General features: G+C 45.9%; 2 protein-coding genes and 1 pseudogene across 6 annotated transcripts; 2 read left to right on the plus strand and 1 right to left on the minus strand.

The window, feature by feature from the left end:
* The window catches only part of LOC112892891, a 28,257-nt pseudogene extending 25,408 nt beyond the window's left edge, over positions 1-2,849 (minus strand).
* Positions 2,850-8,146: 5,297 nt separating this feature from the next.
* LOC112895783 (U11/U12 small nuclear ribonucleoprotein 59 kDa protein) lies at positions 8,147-13,833 on the plus strand. 3 transcript variants are annotated; one of them, XM_025963774.1, is made up of 11 exons: positions 8,147-8,308; positions 8,454-8,652; positions 8,754-9,129; positions 9,239-9,322; positions 9,430-9,495; positions 9,856-9,928; positions 10,588-10,973; positions 11,125-11,165; positions 11,573-11,721; positions 12,714-12,972; positions 13,815-13,833. In XM_025963774.1, the coding sequence occupies exons 2-9, from the start codon at positions 8,483-8,485 to the stop codon at positions 11,649-11,651; spliced, it is 1,275 nt and encodes a 424-aa protein (XP_025819559.1). In that variant the 5' UTR covers positions 8,147-8,308; positions 8,454-8,482; the 3' UTR covers positions 11,652-11,721; positions 12,714-12,972; positions 13,815-13,833. The 3 variants fall into 3 exon arrangements, with proteins under 3 accessions (XP_025819559.1, XP_025819558.1, XP_025819560.1); XM_025963773.1 differs by lacking the exon at positions 13,815-13,833 and having other exon boundaries at positions 12,714-13,337; XM_025963775.1 differs by lacking the exon at positions 13,815-13,833 and having other exon boundaries at positions 12,724-13,337.
* A 5,220-nt stretch (positions 13,834-19,053) lies between these two features.
* On the plus strand, positions 19,054-21,873 carry LOC112895981 (S-type anion channel SLAH2-like). 3 transcript variants are annotated; one of them, XM_025964007.1, is made up of 5 exons: positions 19,054-19,222; positions 19,354-19,475; positions 19,555-20,145; positions 20,287-21,057; positions 21,146-21,873. In XM_025964007.1, the coding sequence occupies exons 1-5, from the start codon at positions 19,198-19,200 to the stop codon at positions 21,551-21,553; spliced, it is 1,917 nt and encodes a 638-aa protein (XP_025819792.1). In that variant the 5' UTR covers positions 19,054-19,197; the 3' UTR covers positions 21,554-21,873. The 3 variants fall into 3 exon arrangements, with proteins under 3 accessions (XP_025819792.1, XP_025819793.1, XP_025819791.1); XM_025964008.1 differs by having other exon boundaries at positions 19,555-20,115; XM_025964006.1 differs by having other exon boundaries at positions 19,555-21,057.
* The last annotated feature ends 526 nt before the right edge of the window (positions 21,874-22,399 follow it).

Raw genomic sequence — 22,399 nt, forward strand, 5'->3', positions numbered from 1 at the left:
TGCGCGCGTGCGGCACGGCCGGGCGGGGCCAGCGCACAGCAGCGCTCGGGCGCTCGGGAGCAGAGGCAGGGGAAAGAGAGAAGAGGGAAGGGAAGAAGAAAGGAAAAAGAAAGGGAAAAGGGAAAAGGGAAGAAAGAAAAGAGAGAGAGATTGGAAGAAGAGAAAAGGAAGAAATGGGAGGAAGAGAAAGGAGAGAGAGGGGGAAGGGCGTGTCGGCGCCGGTCGCGGCGGCGACCGCGGCCGGTCGGCCACGCGCGCGTGGGGATTCGCGCGCGGCACAAGGAGCGCCGGCGCAATTTGCGGCAGCGGTCGCGGCCGGTCGACCACGCGCGCGGCATTCGCGCGAGGAGAGAAAGAAAGGGAGTCGCGTCTGCGTTGATCACGGCGGACGGTCGCGCGTGGGCGGACGATGGAACAGCACTCCGGTTAGGGTTAGGGTTTTGACGTCGAACCGTTTTTACGAATTACTCTAGCGCATGATTTTATTAAGTGAATTTTCAGGGCGTCACAGAATCCGAGAATCCAACCAAATCAAAGTGAGCGCCCTTAGGATACCATAAACCAATATTAGGAGTATATTTCAAGTATCTCAAAATCCTTTTGACGGCGGTCAAATGACATTCTCTAGGTGCGGCTTGAAATCGTGCACACATGCAAACACTAAACATGATATCGGGCCTAGATGCGGTCAAATAAAGCAAGCTACCAATCATAGAGCGGTAAAGCTTTTGGTCAACCGGGTTACCTCCCTCATCTAGGTCGAGATGCCCATTGGTAGCCATAGGAGTCTTGATTGGTTTCGCATTTTTCATACCAAATTTCTTCAAGATATCCTTTATATATTTTGATTGACACACAAAGGTGCCTTCCTTGAGTTGCTTGATTTGAAGTCCAAGAAAGAAACTCAATTCACCGATCATGGACATTTCAAATTCCCTAGACATCATTTCACCAAATTCCTCACAAAAACTTGGGTTAGTTGAGCCAAAGATAATATCATCAACATAAATTTGACAAACAAACAAATCCTTACCAATGGTTTTAGTGAACAAGGTAGTGTCAACCTTACCAATTTTGAATCCCTTAGAAATAAGAAAATCTCTCAATCTTTCATACCAAGCTCGTGGAGCTTGCTTCAAACCATAAAGAGCTTTAGAGAGCTTATATACATGATTTGGTTTCTTGGGATCTTCAAAACCGGGAGGTTGCTCAACAAAAACAAGTTCACTAATTTTGCCATTTAAGAAAGCACTTTTCACATCCATTTGAAAAAGTTTTATGTTGTGAGAGCAAGCATAAGCTAATAAGATTCTAATAGCTTCTAGTCTAGCAACGGGGGTAAAAGTTTCACCGAAATCCAAACCTTCGACTTGAGTGAAGCCTTGAGCCACCAATCTTGCCTTGTTTCTCACAACCAATCCATCTTCATTTTGTTTGTTTCTAAAAACCTATTTAGTGCCAATGACATTATAATTTCTAGGCCTCTCAACTAAATCCCAAACTTGATTCCGGGTGAAATTGTTTAATTCTTCATGCATAGCATTCACCCAATCCGGATCTCTCAATGCATCATCTACACGGTTAGATTCAAGAAAAGATACAAAGGAATAATGTTCACAAAATGAAGCGATGCGAGATCGAGTTTGGACACCCTTACTAATATCACCCATGATTTGATCCACGGGGTGATCCTTTGCAAGAATATGATGAGTCCTTTGAGGAACAACGGGTTCTTGAATTGATGGGGAAGTTGCACTTGAAGAACCAACTTGATCTTGTACTTGAGGATCATCATTGCTAGAATCTTGTACAACTTGTTGTGCTTGATCATTTGAGATAGAAGTTGAAGAATTAACTCTAATAGAGATAGAATGGCCATCATCACCTTCATCTTCTTCTCTTGGTCTAACATCACCAATTGACATATTTTTCATAGCATTTCTTAAGCCATCACTTCTCACATCATCAAGATTTTCTTGTTCACTATGAGACCCATTTGTTTCATCAAATTCAACATCATATGCTTCTTCAACAATGCCATGCGTTTTATTGTAGACCCGATAAGCCTTGCTACAAGATGAATACCCGAGAAGAAAACCCTCATCACATTTGCTTTGGAACTTTGATAACCGAGTTCCCTTCTTGAGAATATAGCATTTGCAACCAAATACTCTAAAATATGATATATTTGGTTTCCTTCCAATGAGCAACTCATATGGGGTCTTGTTATGGAATCTATGGCAATACAATCTATTAGATGCATGACATGCCGTGTTGATAGCTTCGGCCCAAAAACTATCAGAAACATTGTATTCGGAGAGCATTGATCTTGCCATATCAATCAAGGTTCTATTTTTCCGCTCAACAAGACCATTTTGTTCCGGAGTATATTTGGTTGAAAATTCATGTTTGATTCCTTTCTCATCACACCATTATTCAACTCTTGTATTTTTAAATTCACTTCCGTTATCACTCCTCACTTTCTTCACCTTGAGTTCAAATTCATTTTCGGCCCTTGTCAAGAATTTCTTGAATATATCATAAGTATCGGCTTTGTCATGAAGAAAGAAAACCCAAGTATACCTTGAGTAATCATCCACTACAACAAGACAATAGCAATTTCCACCAATACTTCTATATGTTGTAGGACCAAATAAATCAATATGCAATAATTCCAATGGTCTTTCGGTTGACATGACACTCTTAGAGGGATGACCATTTGCAACTTGCTTTCCGGCTTGACATGCACTACATAATTTATCTTTCTCAAACTTTACATTCTTCAAGCCAACTACTAAATCATGCTTTATGAGACGGTTGAGTTGTTTCATGCCAACATGACCAAGTCTTCTATGCCATAACCAACCCAAAGATGATTGAGTGAACAAACATGTAGACAAGTTTGCCTCTTTAGTAGCAAAATCCACAAGATATACATCCTCATATCTAAACCCCGTAAAGATGTGATTTAGTCCATCCAAGCTAGTCACTACAACATCATATTTAGTAAAACTACACTTATATCCAAAATCACAAAGTTGAGTGACCGCTAAGAGATTAAACTTGAGAGAATCCACCAATAAAACATTTGAAAGAGAATGATCACTTGAGATTGAAATCGTACCAACACCTTTGACTTTGCCTCGGCTATTGTCACCAAAGATGATATCACTATAGCCATCCACATTCTCATTTAGAGAGGAGAACATCATTGGATCTCCGGTCATGTGTTGAGTGCATCCACTATCAAGCACCCAATGTCTTCCTCCGGACTTGTAATTTACCTACAACAAAGAGACAACTCTTTTAGGTACCCAAACTTTCTTGGGTCCTTGAACGTTAGTGACCAAGACTTTTGGCACCCAAATGGCATTCTTTTTAGCACCATCTATAGGTATTCCAACAAATTTTGCACTAACATTGCCATTTGAATTTCTCATAAGAGTGTAACTAGAATCAAAGGATATGACTTTCATGTTGGTGCAATTCTTCTCAACATGACCAACCTTCTTGCATTTTTCACAATATGACTTACCACTACTCTTCACAAAAGTGGTTTTGGTGTGCACAAAAGCCTTCTTCCCTTTCTTAGAAATATATCCAACCCCTTGCTTGTTCAAAGTGAACTTTTGACTTGCCCAACAATGATTAAACATGGCTCTACTATCATAGCACTTTCTCAAATCATTAGTCAAGCAAGTAACCTCTTTCTTTAACAAATCATTTTCCATAATAAGAGATTCATTGCAAGATGAGTCATCAATTTTGGTGCAAGAGGAACTAGTTGAACTAGAATCGCAAGGTTTATCATCAATTAAGTCACAACTCACACCAATGCTCAATGTTACTTTTCTTTCATGATTAAGTAGGGCATTGTGAGCTTCCTCAAGCTTCTCATGAGTTTCTTTGAGATTCTCATGTGAAGTCTTTAGCTCCTCATAGGAATCTTGAAGAGAAGTAAACTTCAACTTCAATTCCTTTAACTTGGCCTTTTCTTTAGTCATGAATTCATCGGCATCATTTAGCATTTCAACAAGATCATCATATGAAAGTTCATCAAGTTCATTATCTTGTTGTACCTTTGCACCACCCTTTGCCATAAGACAATATGGTGTGGAGAAGAGTGATGGAGCCTCCTTGATGGCGATCCCGGCAACTCCCTTGGATCGCTTGTCATCATCATCATCATCATCATCGGAGCTTGCATCGGAATCCCACTCAACAAAATAAGCTTGACCATTCTTCTTCTTCTTGATGAACTTCTTCTTCTTCTTTTCATCATTTTTCTTGTCCTTCTTGTCATTTTTCTTGTTTGGACAATTGACACTAATATGACCCATTTCACCACATTGGAAGCATGTCTTGTCCACAAAAGGATTTTTTCTTGATGATTGACCTTTCTTGCCAAAGTTCTTCTTGTTCATCATTCTATTGAATCTCTTGACAAAGAGAGCCATCTCTTCATCCGATTCTTCTTCTTGACACTCACTTTCTTCTTCCTTTTTGCTATCTTGAGCTTTGAATGCCACACTTTTCTTTTTCATATCAATTTCTCCCCCATGAGCTTCATCTTGAGATTTCTTGAACATGTCATGGGTGAGAACTTCTCCCAATATTTGTGTGGGAGTTGCGGTCTTCACATTTGACCTTACAAGCAAGGTCACAATTGTGTCATATCTTTCCGGAAGACATCTAAGAAATTTGTGGTTGAAATCCGCATCCGGTACCTCAAATCCAAGTCCCTTGAGGTCATTCACAATGTCATTTAGCCGGTTGAACATCTCGGCTATACTCTCATCCTTCTTCATGGTAAATTCACTAAAATTGCCCTTAAGCAAATATAACTTGGCCTCCTTCACACTTGATGTGCCCTCATGAATTTCCATGAGCTTTTCCCATATGTCATGTGCATTTGTGAGACTCTTGACTCTATTAAATTCGGTCACACCAAGGGCACTAAAGAGCACATTGACCCCTTGATCATTTAGTATCTCATTTTCTTCTTCTAGGGGTGTCAAATTTTTTGAGTCCAAAATGACATATCCATCATTTACCACTCTCCATAGCTTTCTACTCATGGCTTTGATATGAGCCGACATTCTAGTCTTCCAATAATCATAATTATTCCCATCAAAGAACGGTGGCTTCCCAACATGAATTCCATTATCACTAGTCATTGTTCTACTCCAAGATGGTTAAATCCGCAATTAATGGAGTACTTAGCTCTGGTACCACTTGTAGGATCAAGAACACCGACTAGAGGGGGGGTGAATAGGCGGTTTAAAACTAAAACTCACAACACTAGAGAAAATTTAATTAGTAACACAAGAGAGTCCTATGTCATGCTACTACTATCTCTAAAAGGTTTGCAACCTAGGGTGACAAGATACAATTCAAGCTCTAATGAATTAAATTGCTCAAAGTAAAACAAAGATAAAAATGAGCAAGAGAGATAACCAAGCTTGACACACAAATTTATGCCGTGGTGTCGATGACTTGCCGGTCACCCCTAATCCACGTTGAGGTGGATTCCAAGAATTAACCGCTCCTCTATCAAGAACCTCTTGATCTTGAGCCGGCTAGAAACAAGGAACCGCTCCACACCTCGATTTCACTAGAGTTGCTCTTCACCACTCCGGCAAGGTGAGCACAAAACCTCTCACAACCGAAATCGGGGCTTCTCAACAATCTTCTTCAAGAAGCTCCACGAAATCACCTTCTCCAAGCCGTCTAGGGAGCGGCAACTCTCAAGAGTAACAAGCCAATGATCCTTGCTTGAAGATTCCCTAGTGCCACAAAGCTCAAACTCTAAATGCAATGCATTAGGAAGCACTCTCACTCTCAAAAATGCAAATCCTTAGCAAGTGTGTGAGAGTGAGGGATGTCTTAGCTCTAGAGAGTCAAGAATGCAGTCCAAATGGCCAAGAGAGAGACCCAAAGGCCGGGCATTGGGTATATATAGACATCCCATCAAAAACTAGCCGTTACAGTCTTTTCTGCAAGATCGCGGACCGTCCGGTTTCAAAAACCGGACCGTCCGCCGTTATAAGCCAGAGAGTCAACGTGCATTAAATGCGTGTCAGAACTAGCCGTTACAGCCCTGGCGGACCGTCCGCCGTCTAACTAGCGGACCGTCCGCGGTTAGGAGTTCCACCACTCCAGAGACATGGCAGTCTCTGGAACAATCCTTAAATCAGCCAGCGGACCGTCCGCGCGCAAGGAGCGGACCGTCCGCGGTTCATTCTAGAAAAACAGACAGAGACTGCAAGGTTTCTGGTTCAACATATCGCGAGTCCAGCGGACCGTCCGCCCCCCAGAGGCGGACCGTCCGCGGACCAGGCCACAAGACAGACCAGAGAACACCCTCTTCTGGAACCAAGAGAGTTAGAGTGGCGGACCGTCCGCCCAAGGTGGCCGGACCGTCCGCCCCCGGTGGCCGGACCGTCCGCCGGCCACAAGACACTCCCACTATCCTTCAGTAACGGTAGCGGACCGTCCGCTCCCATGGTGCGGACCGTCCGCTTTTGAGCAGTCAGCTCTCAAACTTGTTCTTTTTCAAAATCCGACAAAACGTAGTTAGCCCTTATGCATGCACTTAGATATTTTGAGCAAAATGGCACTAGGGACCCGTCAAGCACGAGTACATGACCCCTCTTGATAGTACGGCTATCTATCCAACAAATCCGGTCACTTTTCATCCACTAAACACCTTGTGACCGGTAAAATTTAAAAGACCCTATTTTATACCTTTGCCTTGAGCCCAAGCTTTACTCATTGTCTCCAAGAGTCCACACGTTCACAATTGACTCTCATTCATCCGTGGATCAACCTTCACTCATTATCTCAAAGAGAATTGTTAATCCACAAATCGTTGTCATTAATTACCAAAACTCGAATTAGGGGCCTAGATGCTTTCATCCGTCCACGTGTACACAGCTGGCCCGTCGACCTCTGCAGCACCGCGCGCAGCGTCCAGCGGTACTGCTGCCAGTTCGAGCTGTAAGTCCTTTATAATTGTCATTTCAATCAACTTTGATTTACACAACTAGTTTTGTTTGTTTTTATAGTCATGCACTCGACGGCAATGGAGCCTCCTCCTGCAAGAATGGAGCCTCAAACGTTTGGCGCCTATGCTCCAGAAACGTCTCTCCGGTCGGGTACGACGCCAGCTGCTCCGTATTCTCAGGGTTATACTTAGCATGCTTGGTCGATGGGAGCTTCTGCATACGGTGGTCTATTCGGTGTACCAGACTAGGACGACTGGGACGGCGGCTCCGTCAGTTTTGTCGGAGTTGATGGGCGGCGGCGCCGGGCTTGACATCATTGGTCCCTTCCAGACATATGACGCTCCAGCTCCACAGTCCCAGGATGACTCGTTCATGCTGGCGCCTCGTCCTCACCGTGCTCCAGATGCACTCACGTACTCGGAGGGGCACATACGCCGACAGCCTAGGACTAGGGGGGAGGACCAAGAGAACGCGAGGTCTGGGACAGGCGGAGTAGATACTCCTGATTCGATGGACTCTATATATTTAAACTATTTTTTATATGATACTATTTTATTTTTAATGGGTTGATGTATCGTACTATTGTAATATTTGGATTCTACGTTGCAAAACGTTATCGTTTAACCATCTTCATACGAGTTTTAGATACAGTAATCTTCTTCGTAAAATTGAATTAAAATTTTATATGTATACAAAAGAGTATGGCGAATAAATTTTATATTTAAAAAAGTATGAATTTTAAATAGTTTATAAAATATAAATTCGAACAAAAAATAAGAAAATGGGATGCCTCCCGCCCGACGGGCGGGCGAGATGCCTCAGGTTTCTTGTTCGCGAAGAGGCCCTCGGGAGGGGCCTGGCAAAAATTTTGGGACCTCCCGCCCGTTGGATGGGCGGGAGGTCGCCGGCCCTACGCCTCCCGCCCGTTGATCGAGCGGGAGGCACCCATTTTTCAAAAATTTCCAAAACGGCACCCTTTTTCGAATTTAATTTTTTTTAACTTTTTTTTAAAAAATTCCTCCTCCTTCTTCGCGGGCGCCCGCCTTTCAGCCCACAATTCTCGCCACCTGGCCCACCCCACCCATTCCCCCCAAAAGCGGGGAGATGGCCCAAGACCAACATTTCGCAGGAGCACGGAGCCCGTCTCGCGGTTTTGGTGGACGAGGTGTCTGGAGCGCAGCCGATCCCCCACCCGCCTGCTCATCGCCACCGCCGCCGGGACGCTTGCCGGAGCCGCCGCCGCGCCCAGACACCTCGTCCTCCTCCAGCGCAGCGCCTCCTCCTTTGTCACTCAAATCCCGGTAAGTCTCGACCGCTCCCGTCAGTTTCAGTTTTCCCCTAATGATACCTTCGAGCAGCGGCTTCTGAACGATTCCAACCCGTTCTCGCGCGCCACGCCGTGCTTGCAACCCTGCAATTTTCTGACTTCGTATTCTTCGTTCGCAGCCGGCGCGCGCCCAAACCGGCTGCTCGGTATGTTCCGCCCGCCGAATGCTTTCGGGGCGCCTCCTCGTCCTCCGCAGCCTCCCCCGTGGCAGTGGCAGCAGCCGCCCCAGCCTCCGCCTGCCGTTTCCTTCTGGCAGCGCGACAATGTGCGGGACCATGTGAGGAAGCTGCAAGAGACCATCGAGGTTTCGACTGCACTGTAAGTTCCTGTTTCCTGATACCCTGGAAGCCACTGATGGGCGGTGGCCATGTAATTTGGTTATATACGCGCTTGTCTTGACAATGGATTTGAACTGTCAGGATAAATGAGCTCGAGGAAATCGCAGCGACCAGAAATCTCAGTGATGCTGCTGCACAGGAATCTGATTCGTCTTCGGCGAACCTGCCGTCAGGGTCTGCTGATTCTTCGGAAGACAAGCCCCTCCGTTTCGTTGAGCTTGCTAGATCTATGGGGGTTAGTCAGGATACTCATGAGTCGATGGCAACAGATGCAGCTAATTACCTTTGCCATCAACTTCAGCATCTTCTCGCACCTATTGCTTCTGCAATTAATCAAAGCGGTCCTTGGGAGGAAAGATCGGCAATGGCTAGGTTAACTCAGAAGCTGCAGAAAGCCAAGAGAAATAAGCGATGGAGGAAGAGGAAAAGAAAGCATGTCGCAGAGCTTTTTCAGAAGGTGGCGCTCACCCTTCTCTCTTTACGCTTTATACGTTTGTGAAACCATTCCTTCAGAGCAGCAAAAAACCCACCTATGTGATGACATCCATTGTCTCGATGTTTCACAGGAGCGTGCTGATTATGACAGAATTGACCAGGAAGCTGATGAATGGAGGGCCAAGCAAATAGCCAAGGATATTGCGAAACGAAAGGTGCGTTCTCATTTTTGTGAAATTTTGTTTCAATGTTAGGGTTATCCTGAATTAGGACAGCATTGCTGCTCCATGATCAACTTATTCATTGTGTACTTGTAAACCAGGTGGAAAGCATGAAGCAGATTGCTAGAAAGAAAGCAAATGAGGAAAGAAAGCGCCTAGAATCTGAGGTAATACGGAACAAGTTTCATACCTATTGTGTACTGTGAACGATCTGTTCTCTAGCTTGTTCAGGACTGTCTTATTACTTTTTTAGTATGGATAAGTTTAGCTGCAACCTCTAAGTTATGCCTTCCTATTCTTTTGATCTTTCTCTTGTTTTGTTATGAATTCAGGAACCCTCTGATTCTATAATTCACATAGTTTCTTGCTTTTTCTTCAGAGCTGTTATGCAATCAGTTCGTGAATAATCGAGTAGTTGTTCGAGTTGCTTTCTTTATAATTTAATGACTAATGATTCTATGGATGTTTTCATAATATTCTTGATTCTAAATATACTAATTTTCTACATATAAATCTGGTACTTCCAGCTCGAGCTTGCCCTAATGGTTGAGAAACTTCAGGAGCTTCGTTCTATAAGAGTTCAAAAAATGAAGAAACAAGGTGAGATATTCCTGTTTACCTATTTCTTTATTTACCTTGCTCTGTTTATACATGATATTTTTCTAACCTTGTGACCATAAATTATAAAATTAATGAGGTGGATTATCTAGGAAATAATGGGTCATGTTTAATTTAATTAACAAATATTTTAACATTTAAATCCGCTCTCTCAGCCTTAAAAGCATAGGCAGTTGGAAAAATTGTGGTGATTATACTTTATTTTCGTAATTGACTTACATCGTGAAACACCAATTCTCTGATGGACTTTTACTAATAAAAGTTTAAAACAGATGGAGTGTCATTATCACATTGTTTACTGACCTTAAAGACTCAGCTATATTGTTGAGATTCCGGCAAATGCATTCTGAAAGCGCACATGCCGCAACCACTTTTCTTTTTTTAAGAGAAAAGGATATCTTATTCACGTTGGCAATAACATATATGTGTCCACCTATATATGATCCCACTGGCGCGAACTTTTAATGCCACTGTGCTCACGGGCTTCCGCAAGACTGCAAATTTTTAGGAATGCCAGTGTGCTCACAGGATTCTGCAAGACTGCAAACTTTACTCTTTGCATTGTTGGTGTTGATTTTCCTTTTTCGTTTTGTTCGGTGTCTTACGAGAGATGGATACATGGGTTTCTTTTTATGTTGTAGGTCATTTTCTCCCTGAAGAGGATGATAAATACCTCGAGCGTGTTAAGGCTGCAGTTGAGGAAGAAGAGCGCCAAGCTGCAACTGCTGCTTGGACTGATGCTGTTAAGGATGCTATTCTGACTGCTGAGGAGTCAAGGAAGGCTCCACAGAACGAAAATCATCATGAAGATGGTTCTGAGCATTTGAAAAGTGGACCAACAGAAGACAAGAATCTGGGAGATGTAGGGATAAGTGAGAAAAATGACCAGGCAAGTCAGAAAACAGAACATGAAGGTCATAAAGTTGAGGGAAAAGGGCATGGACATCATGACCCTGTAAGCAATCTTCCTTTTGAGTTCTACCATTATTATCATGGAAGCAGCTACGATATGGGGACACTCATTGAGGTAATTATGCCAACTTCAGAACTTTGTGAGAGTATTTTTTAGTTAATCATGTATAAGACTGTAAATAATTTGATAATTTTCACTTCATGACATGAGCAATTACTCAATATATTTACTCAGTCAACTTGTTTTTATATTGCCTCTGTTGTAGGTCCGCAGAATGTGGGATTCTTTCATCAGACCTGGAGGAAGGTGAGACTTTTAGTGTTGAAGCAATTTCTTTCGAGCTAGCTAGATGCATTGAACAAGAATCTCTGTAACTAGTTTGAAGTTGCTATGCAATTACGGTTTGTGGGCTTCTTTTAGTTAAGCATAACAAAATGAAAAGAAGGTTAACCATCAACTTATTTTAGTTTGAAATTGATGCATTGTTGTGTCCTCAACTTTCAAGCCTGATACACTTATGATAGCTTCATCTTATTGCTTCTGGAATAATATAGTTTAACATAACTTCATTGTTTTTTGTTCGAATATCTTCTAGTCCTATATAACAGCATGTAACTAATGTACAGCTGGAATAACAGAATGGCTCAGCGCTGTGGTGTGTTAAGCAACTCTTATATCCTTTCCCTAATTGTGAATGTTGCACCTGCCTGCAGCCGTATACCTGGGCACTGGGTTCAACCACCCCCTCCATCTGATGAGGTATGGGCATCGTATTTAGTGCAGCCCAAGTAAATCGCCATTGAGTTCTGCAAATGGTCTTTTCTGCTTCAAAACCACTGGAATCTTTCAAGGCTACTGCGAGGTAAGCTAGGTACTTAAGTTATAGAACTTTTAAGTGTTTTTACATTCCTTGAGAGGTTCCGAGAGGTATTGGTTCCTCCTGCCATCTAATGTCAATTAATGATGTAGAGGTGTTATGGGTGCAAGAGATTGCAGTAGTGTGAGTTAAGTTTACTCAGTTGCTTGTTGGATAAACATTTTATTAATGCTTAATTATCTTCCAGTTTACGCGTCATGAAACTTTAACTATAGAAACCATCTGTGTGTTTGTCGGAAAAAAAGAGAAAGAAAACACTAGCAAGGACTTTCTTTTTGATGGTTGTGGAGGCATTTTCTTTATGTGAAGATTGCCAGTAACAATTCCTTCTCTGACTTGTTGAGTTGTTCATTTCGACCTGCTGTCTGCTAGAATATAACCCCAAATTACTTAGCCTCAGGACATATTATTACTGAGAGTGAGAAAAAAAGAGAGGAAAAATTGAGCTGGAATCCATTAGGTCTGTAGTTCCTAATGCATAGAGACCATGTTTAACATAAAACTACCTCGTTCTTGAAACAAAATGTCCCACTCTAATCATATGCGGATATGACATGCTCCCAACTTATTAATGCAGAAATTTGTAATTATGGAAGAAAACAGAAGTATCTACAACTGATTCGAGCACTAAATTACCTTGTTGAGAAATAAACAATTCACCATCCAAGCTACAATGTTTCAGTATTTTTCTTTTGGTGTAAAAAACTAAATGCAGCTAAAGATTCTTTTTGAGATCGAAAATGATATGAAAGTATTACATGTTACTCATTGCTGTTTATATCCCTTTGCCTATTGTTGATTTAATTTCATGCAGTATCAGACTATGTTATATTTTTCTATTAGGCTTGACATGGACCTTTCTCTAAACTGCAAAATACTTTAATTATCAGTCAAAACAAATTCAAGATCACCGTATAATAAATTAGGCTAAGCTTTATTATACGCTGATAATTCTTTTATATTTACCTTTCTTCTAGTGACTCCCAGGATCCGAGGACAAAGCAATGCATAGTTCTGGAAGAAACTATGACATGTTGCCAAGACAACTTATAGATCCCAAGTTAAACTCATTGAATGGTGACTCAAAGTACAAATGAGAAGGTACCAATAGCCAGCTGATCTGTGTTTGACTCAGATTCTATGACAAAGTGGAATGAAAAAGAAGCTGAAGGAAAGAGCAAAGACTGGCACTGGTGCTCAAGAGTATACTATATTCATGGATTTAAGGTGCTGAAGGTAAATTTGTAACATACAAGGCATGGTCTGCATGATCATTTCTTTTGTTAGCTTCAATCCTTCCAGCTGTTCAGGCACTCTACTATTTTACTGGTGCCTCAATCATTGTCTGCTCAATGAGTGCAAACTTCCATAGCACTTTTGTTGGCACCATGGTTCGTTTGATCTCCAACAAAGTAGGTCCTTGACTTGTGTATGTAAAGAATGACACCCTTGCTCACTGGTGATTTGACACCGTAGGTTCTCAAATAGTATAATTTAGTGCAATCTGTGTAGTCTGCTGAAATGATGAGAAATTTTGATAAAGGTGACTGGTTAAGGTAGATCATTGTATTTTACCTAGCAATAATGAATGGAGTTTTTAATGTCTTGGTCTAGTCTATGATTGATTAGATGGATAACATTTTTGTGCCTCAGTGCATGGCTATTTTGGCACCTTTTCAACAAAAAGGGAAAAAAAAGCACAAGGCTGCAAGTGCATGGCCATTTGAGTTACCTATACCTATTTTCCCTGCAGCAGCATTCTGGGGAGATGACTGACAGCTCACCTATTTATTAGGACTTTGCTTTTCTATATCCTGTACAATGGGCATAAGGCTCCATGAAAAAGCATCCAACGAAAAACTTATGGACACCCTAATAAGAAACAAAGAGGTTCATGAATTGGATGGCATTAGCATCGAGTACTAGATCTGTTGGATAATATAAGGACAGCATATGCAGACCACCTTTCAGGTTATGCTTGCTTGCTCCTCCCATTCTCTATCTCTTTGAGGTGATTGTATTTCCCAACACTGAATCCTAAAGGTTGTGGTGACAAAATTGATGATTCTTGATGTCAGGGCAACATATCTCCTTGCTTTTGTGGATAATAATGCCGGTTTGCTCTTCGGGAAATTATTGGTTGCACTAGGTTTCTAGTTGTAAGAAACGGAATATCCAGTTGTCCTCTGACTTTGTTGAATGCAGTTTCGTTTCTGCATTTAGGCATGGATGTTAAGAGACAGGTCAATGAAGCAACACACCTAGCTTGGTCATGTCATCCTGTGTGACATATTGCTAATCCTTTTTATTCCGTGCAGTGCTATAGCGTTACAAATACTATGGATATTAGTGAAAGTTGACGTTCCCCTTGCCAAAAGGAAATAAATCTGCAATTTTTTCTTTACAAATGAAATTGAGTTTTGAATGGCACAATTCTGAAGGAATTCATTTGGAAATGATGCAATTCTTACTCGACCAGTTTCTCACGAAAGACAACTCTAGTTGCGGGTCGAAAGCAACTTGAGCCGCGCTAATATTAATGCGATGTTGGGTGAGTGCCGTTTTGTTTCATCATCTTTTGATTGTTATTCATACGGCATTTCTCCATGGATTCCAAAAAAGGACTAAAGGAAAAACGTAAAAGCATGGCGCGCTTTTGTCTTTTGGCCTTTAAGCTACTTTAGGTTTTTGATTTCCATGCTTTGCAAAATGGCCACGGAACGATTGGTTTGCTGGGATTTGGGCTCTAAATTTTCCCCCATGACGTGGTGTGGCTGTGAGCGTGACCTGGCCTCGCAACTGGGTGGTGTTGGCGTGTGTGCCTACCTTGATTGCCTTGCTAATGCTGGTGTCCGAGACTTATAATTACCTTGCTTATCAGTAATTCCACCTATCATAGCCCTCTTAGGGCATCTCCAGCAGATTACTCATCCCTCTTCTCCATAAAAAAGAAATATTCTTTTGATTTTGGTAATGGGTGGTGTTCCAACAGATTATCAATTGCATCGTCAATGCTAAAATATTTTTTATGATCGCCAAACTATATCTCCCTCTTGCTCAAATATAGGGGATTCCTCCCTCCACCCTATCCATCGAGTAATCTGCTAAGCACTGACTACTAAAAATATAAAAATTATTATGGGTATAGCGTATGAGAAAATAGTAATATGCTGAAGACGCTCTTACACAAATGCTCAATGCTCCAGCTTTAGGGTCGTTGCATGAGTTTTTTTCTAGGAGTGTGATAAGGGACGCAACCGTGCATGCTCTGTCATAATGTTCAACACTGTATAGATGGCATCTAATGTTGTGTTTCACTTGATCTTTGTGACATCCCGACCCAACAAGGATGAATTTGAGCCCACTAGTGGCCCAAATGTGAGTGACATGGCATGTGTGGGGAGTTGTCCCACCTTGCTAGTGGAGGATGAGTCTTACCAACGTATAAACCCAAGTGCCAAGTGCATTTCAACCCCCGGGTTAACCCTTTTACAGGAAGCGAGGACGAAAGCGTAAGCGGGGTTGGTGCGAGTGCGTGTTTTACTCAACGTGCGAGTAGAACTGAGCCATATTTGGAACTGGGGCGTTATAATCTTGGCAAAGAGGGAGGGTGGATCCAGCGCATAGCCATAGGGAGGGCTGAAGTCTTCTTCTTCCTCTTCTCTCACCTAATTTCCCTTCTTCTTCATTCTTCACTTTCTCCATCTTTAGCTTCCCTTGCTCTAATAAAGGTGGCACGGGAGGCTCGAGCCCCTAGGCCCCTTTAGATCCACCACCAGATGAGATCTAGCTCACAAGCATGCATATTTGTAAGCGTATGTGTTTATAATGTGCTTCGAAAAAAGAAGAAGATGGTGAGATCTAGCTCATAGGCAACACGGCTCTTGGAACCAATCTTAGCCAGCGTATTATATAGCTTTACCATGATAGGGAGTGGCCTCGGCCACGTCGCTCTTGTACCGGATAACTGATCTCTAGCTAATATGTGTGTGGTTATGTTATCATAAGGAAAAGGGTTGTTACTTGCAAATCCTGCCATTGCCTGGGGGTGGAAGAATCTGTTGCATATACTAGTATTTCGTGCACGCCCATACACGCAAAATGAGCACGAAAAAGATCATTGGTTGTTTTGAAAATATGGTTGTGCATATATTACAAAGCATGATAATAATAGGAATAAAAACAATAAGTCAGCAGTAGTAGTATAATCAACCAGTAAGCTTCGATGTAGAGGAAATAACTCACGAACGCGACGGACAACAAAAGCACTAGGAACCAAAGATCTACGAAAGTGATGCAAGCCAGGAGGAAGAAAGAAGAAACTTCACTGTCGAGGATGAAGAGGCCGCAAAAGAGAAGCACAAGCAGACCGGAAGTGGGGAGGAGGCCAAAAGTCAGGATTGCTTCTTGGGAACCACGCACAGGCCAGGCAACCAAGGTCCCGTTTAGATTGCAAAACTTTATAATATTTGGTACCGTTTTTATTTGTATTTGACAAATTTTATCTAATCATGGACTAACTAGGCTTAAGAGATTCGTCTCGTGATGTACAATTAAACTGTACAATTAGTTATTTTTTTACATACGTTTACTGTTCCATGCATGTATCCTAAAATTGATGTGATGGAGAGAGAGTGTAAAAAATTGAAATTTTAAGTGCATTTAAATAAAGCCCGAAGGCTTCAAACCTACAAGAAGCTAACGCCTGTCGCTGCCTCCTCACGCACAACGAAAAGGAGTTGCCGCACGCTGCTGCTGAACGTTTCCCTAGGAAGCAGTATACGTACGTACTTGCAGCATGAATCGGAGACGAACCAATTGCAAGCCAACACGCACTGAGACGAGACGAACCAACTGCAAGCCGTAAAACTGCAATCGGACGGAGGAAATTTCTTGTACTGACGTGGATGTTGCGTCTGCCATCTAGGAGTAGACAACAGAACTCACGAAAGCGATGGACCATTAAAAACACCGCGAACCAGAAATCTGCGAAAGCGATCCAAGCCGGGAGAGGTGAAGAGGCCGGCAAACAGAAGCAACCAGGTGGAAAGAGGGGAGAAGTTCAAAGATCAGATTGCTTTTTAACCGCACACATCAGGCAACAAGAGAGTTCCACCTCGTAAAAAATTGTCGCATTTCTCCTGCCTCCTCAAGTACACCAGCCTTCTCACGTACGCCAGAAAAGATCTGTTGCACATCGCCGCTGCTCACTGCTTCACCATGCCACCAACCAATTACACAAGCTGTAAACGAGTGGAGTTTGAGGTAGCTGAGCGTTGGAGTAGCGGCTTGGTGCTTTGAGTGCTGCGTCACGTGGTTGTCGAGTTGCTTGATGCGGGATTGTTGTTGTTTTTTATCTATCTTTGTACCGCTCAATCTGGATTTCCATCTTCTGTTTGATATAATCGGCAGCTCTCCCGCGTAGCCCAGTTCGTTTTAAAAAAAATAAACCATAAACGGTATAATTTATTTATTTTTAACCATGGCTGCGGTTGGCTGCGCACTTTACTAACATCTCATATATAAATCCGGGACGAGGGGGGCGGCAGAGGCAGAACACACCCACACATCAGAGAGGAGCTGTTGAAGCGCCGGCAGCAGGCGAGACAGAGCTTCTCTGCTCCCATACTCGGTGCCAGCAGACCTGTACAATTTTATTGATTTGCAAAGGTCAGCTGGTGAGTCCAAAGATCTGCCCCGCTTTAATTACATCATAATATCTTGCTCAAACTTCATAGCTACACGCTATATCCTTTGTTAGACAAAAACAAATTTCTTGCATAGTCTTTGAAGCTGTACCGTGGGCCCAGCATGTCATACTCACGTAGTTCTTGAGGCAACCCTGAGCATCCTCAGACGTACGGACATGGCATCGACACGTGCACCTGGCATCGAGCTCCTCGAGTCCGACCCCACCCGCAGCGACACCCTCCCCGTCGCCCGCCACTCCTAACCCCGCCGGCCGCGCGCGCCACCGCGCACCGCCCCAATTACCGCGATCGACGGCCCCGCCCCGGACCCGCACCTCCCATCCTCTATCCACCCCGACTGGTGAACGCCCACGAGGACTCGCCGCCGGCCACCGGCATCACCGGGCCCCTCTCTGCATTGCCCTGTTCGTCCCGACCGGACTCACCGATGCACCTGTGTTCCAGGTATATATATGATCCCCAACGCTTCCTTCTTCCCTGGCATCCTTTCACTTGGGTGTCGCTGCTGCATCACATCACATCACATCACATCCCCAACGCTTCCTTCTTCCCTCGCGTTGAAATGAAACCCACGAGACGAGAGGGCGAGAACAAGTTCAGAGTTTTTCAGGTTCCGGAGCTTCTAGGCAGTTCAGGCTGTCGCCTGAATTTCCCTGACAGCAACCGCGGGCATGGCATGTGGCGTGGCTCAGTCAGAAGAAGCCTTTGCCCTAACGCCGTGTGCGGATCCTGCACGCGCTTCGCTTTCAGTTCAGAAAGTTGGCCACGGCCTTGTCCACTTGTAGCCTCCCTTGAACGATCGACGTTTCGCGTTTACCTTGAGCAAGGACAAGCTCGATCGGGCAAATGTTCAGCAAAGGCATTCAGTTGTGAGAACCTTTGAGCTGATGGTGTTCCTGCCTAGCAGCACGGCATGCTAGATGCTATAGCACAACTCTGAAGTCTGAATTATAATAAATTGACAAATACTGCTGGTTCTCATCTCACTAGGGACCCCCTGATGCAATTCTTTTATAACAAAACAAAAAACTAGAATTCAGATTCAAATTGATCTTCAGCCTTGTGAAGAAGATTGATTGGAAAGCTGAAAACCGGCTGTCATCTCACTCCCCTGCGCTGTAGAAGTTTTCAGAGCTTAGCTTAGCTCCTGAATGATAAGGTAAGCATTAAGTTTCAGATAGGACGGTCGCCCTATCAACTTAGCCATCGCCCAGTTGCCGATTCATCGCACTACTCCCTGTGGAGTAGATGCATGTGTCTCGCCCCGCCTGCCTGACTGTTCTCTTCCCCCAAGAGCTCTGCATCTGCTACCACAACTAGAGGCCATGGTCTCGTCAGGGTTGCCTGCAGTTCAGGACAGGCCATGCCATTTGTGCCCAACGCCTGCCATGCTTGCGCTCGGAATCCCGGAGCCACAAGTCTCGAGATCTTGCCGGGATCTCCTGCACGGCTGCGCCTGCGCCACACATATGGACGGTTCGTGATGCGTCGGCATTCAATTGCACATTCTGCCCGGCGATGCCGTCTATCTACCTAGCTCCCTGCACTCAGCTCCAATACCTTATATATATACTCCGTGCGTCCACTACACGAGTGGTCTTGCATTGCATCTTCTTGTGAGCAGCTGATTGTCTGTCACACGACACTAGCTGATGCTTGTTCATCTATCTTGCCTTCAAACATTCCCCTGAACAACTTCTCATTGTGATCACTGCTCAGTCAGGGTGTCCTGTACTGGAAGTAAACGACAATGGCACGATGCACTGCGTGCACCCGTAAGAACTCCACTCCTTGCACTGACAAGTGATCAACTACGGTGTCTGCGTTTGTGTCGATCGATCATGATCTCCAGGCTTTGTTTTGTTTTCCTCTGACGATTAGCATGCGTGTGTCGTCTGTGTCGCAGGTTTCGCGAGGTTCATGGAGACGGACGAACCCGCGGCGCCGCAACGTTCCGCGCACGTGCACCCGGACGCCGTCGCCGTTCACATCCCGTCGAGCCTCTCCGCCGAGGAGCCGGTCCTCAGAGTAAGCCCTCGTGTCACTGGCCATACACGCAGCTAGCACCTGGTCGAAACCACGAGTATGAACGGTTTTGTGTGCGTAGGAGCGACACGGTGACATGATCGCCGCCGCCATGGCCGCAGCGTCCCCGGGGTACTCGCCGTCGCTCCCGGTCGCCCGGCAGGTGTCGATCAGCCTGCCGGCGTCGCCGACCGGGTTCGGCGCCTCCAGGACGGAGGCGGAGCTGGAGCGGCACGCCAGGACGGACGCGCCGCGGCGGATGATGATGCCGCCGCGCGCCCCGGTGGCCGTGGCGCTCGCGCAGCCTGACAAGGTGGTGTTCCGGTCCCAGCCGATCCCCGCGGCGCCGCCGGGAGAGAATGGCGCCGCCCAGGGGCACGGCGACCCCAGCCGGAGCGCGCCGCACGCGGCGAGGTCCAAGGCGCGCAGGGACAAGAGCTACGACTCGTTCAAGACGTGGTCCGGCAAGCTGGAGAAGCAGATCACCACGCACCTCCTGGGCGGGCGGCCGCCCCCGCCGCAGCCGCAGGAGGAGGAGCCCGAGGAAGACGACGCGGCGAGCAACCGCCGGCTCTCGTCCTCCATGCCCCAAGTGCAGCGCTTCTTCGCGGCGCTGGAAGGCCCCGAGCTCGACAAGCTGCGGGTACTACTGCTGCTGACATCCGTAGCTGCTGTTAGCACCTCGCCCGCTGCTCGCGCGAAGAACTCTATCGCACGACGCGTTTCTTCTACTACTAGCTTGCTCGTGCTCCTCCTGACGTGGCAGCTGGCTGACCGGCGTGTTGTTGTTGCTGTTGCGGTTGTGTGGTGGCAGTCCTCGGAGGAGCTGATCCTGCCGTCCGACAAGACGTGGCCGTTCCTGCTCCGGTTCCCGGTGTCGGCGTTCGGCATGTGCATGGGGATGAGCAGCCAGGCCATCCTGTGGAAGCGGATCGCCATCTCGGCGTCGACGCGGTTCCTGCACATCACCGTCAAGGTCAACCTGGTGCTCTGGTGCGTCTCGGTGGCGCTCATGTTCGTCGTGTCGGTGCTCTACGCCTGCAAGGTGGTGTTCTACTTCGAGGCGGTGCGGCGCGAGTACTACCACCCGATCCGTGTCAACTTCTTCTTCGCGCCGTGGATCGCGTGCCTGTTCCTGGCCATCGGCGTGCCAGACCTGGTGGCCGCCAGCCTCCCGCACTGGCTCTGGTACGTGCTCATGGCGCCCATCGTGTGCCTGGAGCTCAAGATCTACGGGCAGTGGATCTCCGGCGGGCAGCGGCGGCTGTCGCGGGTGGCCAACCCGTCCAACCACCTCTCCATCGTCGGCAACTTCGTCGGCGCGCTGCTCGGCGGCATCATGGGCCTCAAGGAGGGCCCCATGTTCTTCTTCTCCGTCGGGCTAGCGCACTACATGGTGCTGTTCGTGACTCTGTACCAGCGGCTGCCGACGAGCGAGACGCTGCCCCGGGACCTCCACCCGGTCTTCTTCCTCTTCGTGGCGGCGCCCAGCGTCGCGTGCCTGGCGTGGGCGAGGATCACCGGCGAGTTCGGCTACGGGTCCCGGGTCGCCTACTTCATTGCCATGTTCCTCTACGCGTCGCTCGTGAGTTGCTCTTGCTCCATGACTACTACAAGCTAGTAGCTGGTGGTAGCTGCTGCCGCTGCTGACATATATGGGGATCGATTGGCAGGCCGTGCGGGTGAACCTGTTCCGGGGGTTCAGCTTCTCGCTGGCGTGGTGGGCGTACACGTTCCCGATGACGAGCGCGGCGATCGCGTCCATCCGGTACGCGTCGGAGGTGAAGAACGCCTTCACGCAGTGCATGTGCACCGGGCTGACGGCGGCCGCGACGCTGACGGTGACGGCGCTCTTCCTGACGACGCTGCTCCACGCGGTGGTGCACCGCGACCTCTTCCCCAACGACATCTCCATCGCCATCACGGAGCGCCGGCGCAAGCCCATCTTCGCGGAGGAGATGAGGGCGAGAAAGCGCCGCGGCTGGGGGACGAAGCAGCAGGCGGCGGCGGCGCTCGATACCGCCGCCTCCGACGCCGCGGACCTGGAGGCCGCGCGCGCCGCCACGACGTTGTACACGTAGACCGGCCGGCTGGGCGGCTGAACCGGGCGGGCAACCGCGAGAATGACAGTGATTCGCATTCTAGCTCTCGGACGTCTGCTTGGTAGCTGTAGAGCTAGTCGTTGTTGGCTGCCGTGTGGGGCAGTGCGCTCGGCAGAGCCACAAGTGTAAGCAAGATGCGTGGCAGGATGATGATGCATGGACTCACTCTTTGTATGTACACCGTGTATCGCAGAGGAAGATCTATCGTATATAGCGCTTTGATCTCTGCATGAGTACATAGTTCACTGACAAGATCAAGGAAGACATCACGCTACCGCTATGTGTAGTGTAGTAACAAATGCTGTTTAATTTTCTGCAGAGTATGCGGTAACTGAACGCTTTACTATATTCTTCTATATGAAAATTTAGATGAAAATATGGTCATATATGCAGGTTTTCATTTTCGGACAAAGAAAATAATCTGGTAATAATAGTAACTGCTGTGAACAGACTCCTACAGTCCTATCCGTTCCCAGCTTTATTTATTCATTTGTAATGAATCGTGATTCCACAATCTTCGCACTTATTATATGCTGCACATTATTCATTTGCAAAAGTTTGTTCTTAAGATATTGTGGTAATGATGCTATATAGATTTAGTGATTTATCTCCTGATTTTAGAAGTTTGAAATTTCACTTGAGCTGGTGAGGAGTGCTCAAGCGAGTCCTCTCCTCTTGACCGGGTCATTTATATAGAGGAGGAAAGGGAGGTGACAATTTACCCCCAGTTTCTGGTGAGTACATAGATCCTCGGACCTTTACATGAGGCCCATGTACTGCAATGGATTGGGCCATTCCCCAAACACTGATGGGTGAATGTACCAT

Source organism: Panicum hallii, chromosome 5 (assembly GCF_002211085.1).
Source record: "Panicum hallii strain FIL2 chromosome 5, PHallii_v3.1, whole genome shotgun sequence".
Lineage (NCBI taxonomy): Eukaryota > Viridiplantae > Streptophyta > Magnoliopsida > Poales > Poaceae > Panicum > Panicum hallii.

Coding starts and splice junctions, on each gene's coding strand:
- LOC112895783 (XM_025963774.1), top strand. CDS start 8,483: ATGTTCCGCCCGCCGAATGCTTTCGGGGCGCCTCCTCGTCCTCCGCAG. Junction 9,496..9,855: donor GAAAGCGCCTAGAATCTGAG/GTAATACGGAAC, acceptor TGGTACTTCCAG/CTCGAGCTTGCCCTAATGGT. Junction 10,974..11,124: donor ATATGGGGACACTCATTGAG/GTAATTATGCCA, acceptor CCTCTGTTGTAG/GTCCGCAGAATGTGGGATTC.
- LOC112895981 (XM_025964006.1), top strand. CDS start 19,198: ATGGCACGATGCACTGCGTGCACCC. Junction 19,476..19,554: donor CCGAGGAGCCGGTCCTCAGA/GTAAGCCCTCGT, acceptor TTGTGTGCGTAG/GAGCGACACGGTGACATGAT. Junction 21,058..21,145: donor TGTTCCTCTACGCGTCGCTC/GTGAGTTGCTCT, acceptor ATCGATTGGCAG/GCCGTGCGGGTGAACCTGTT.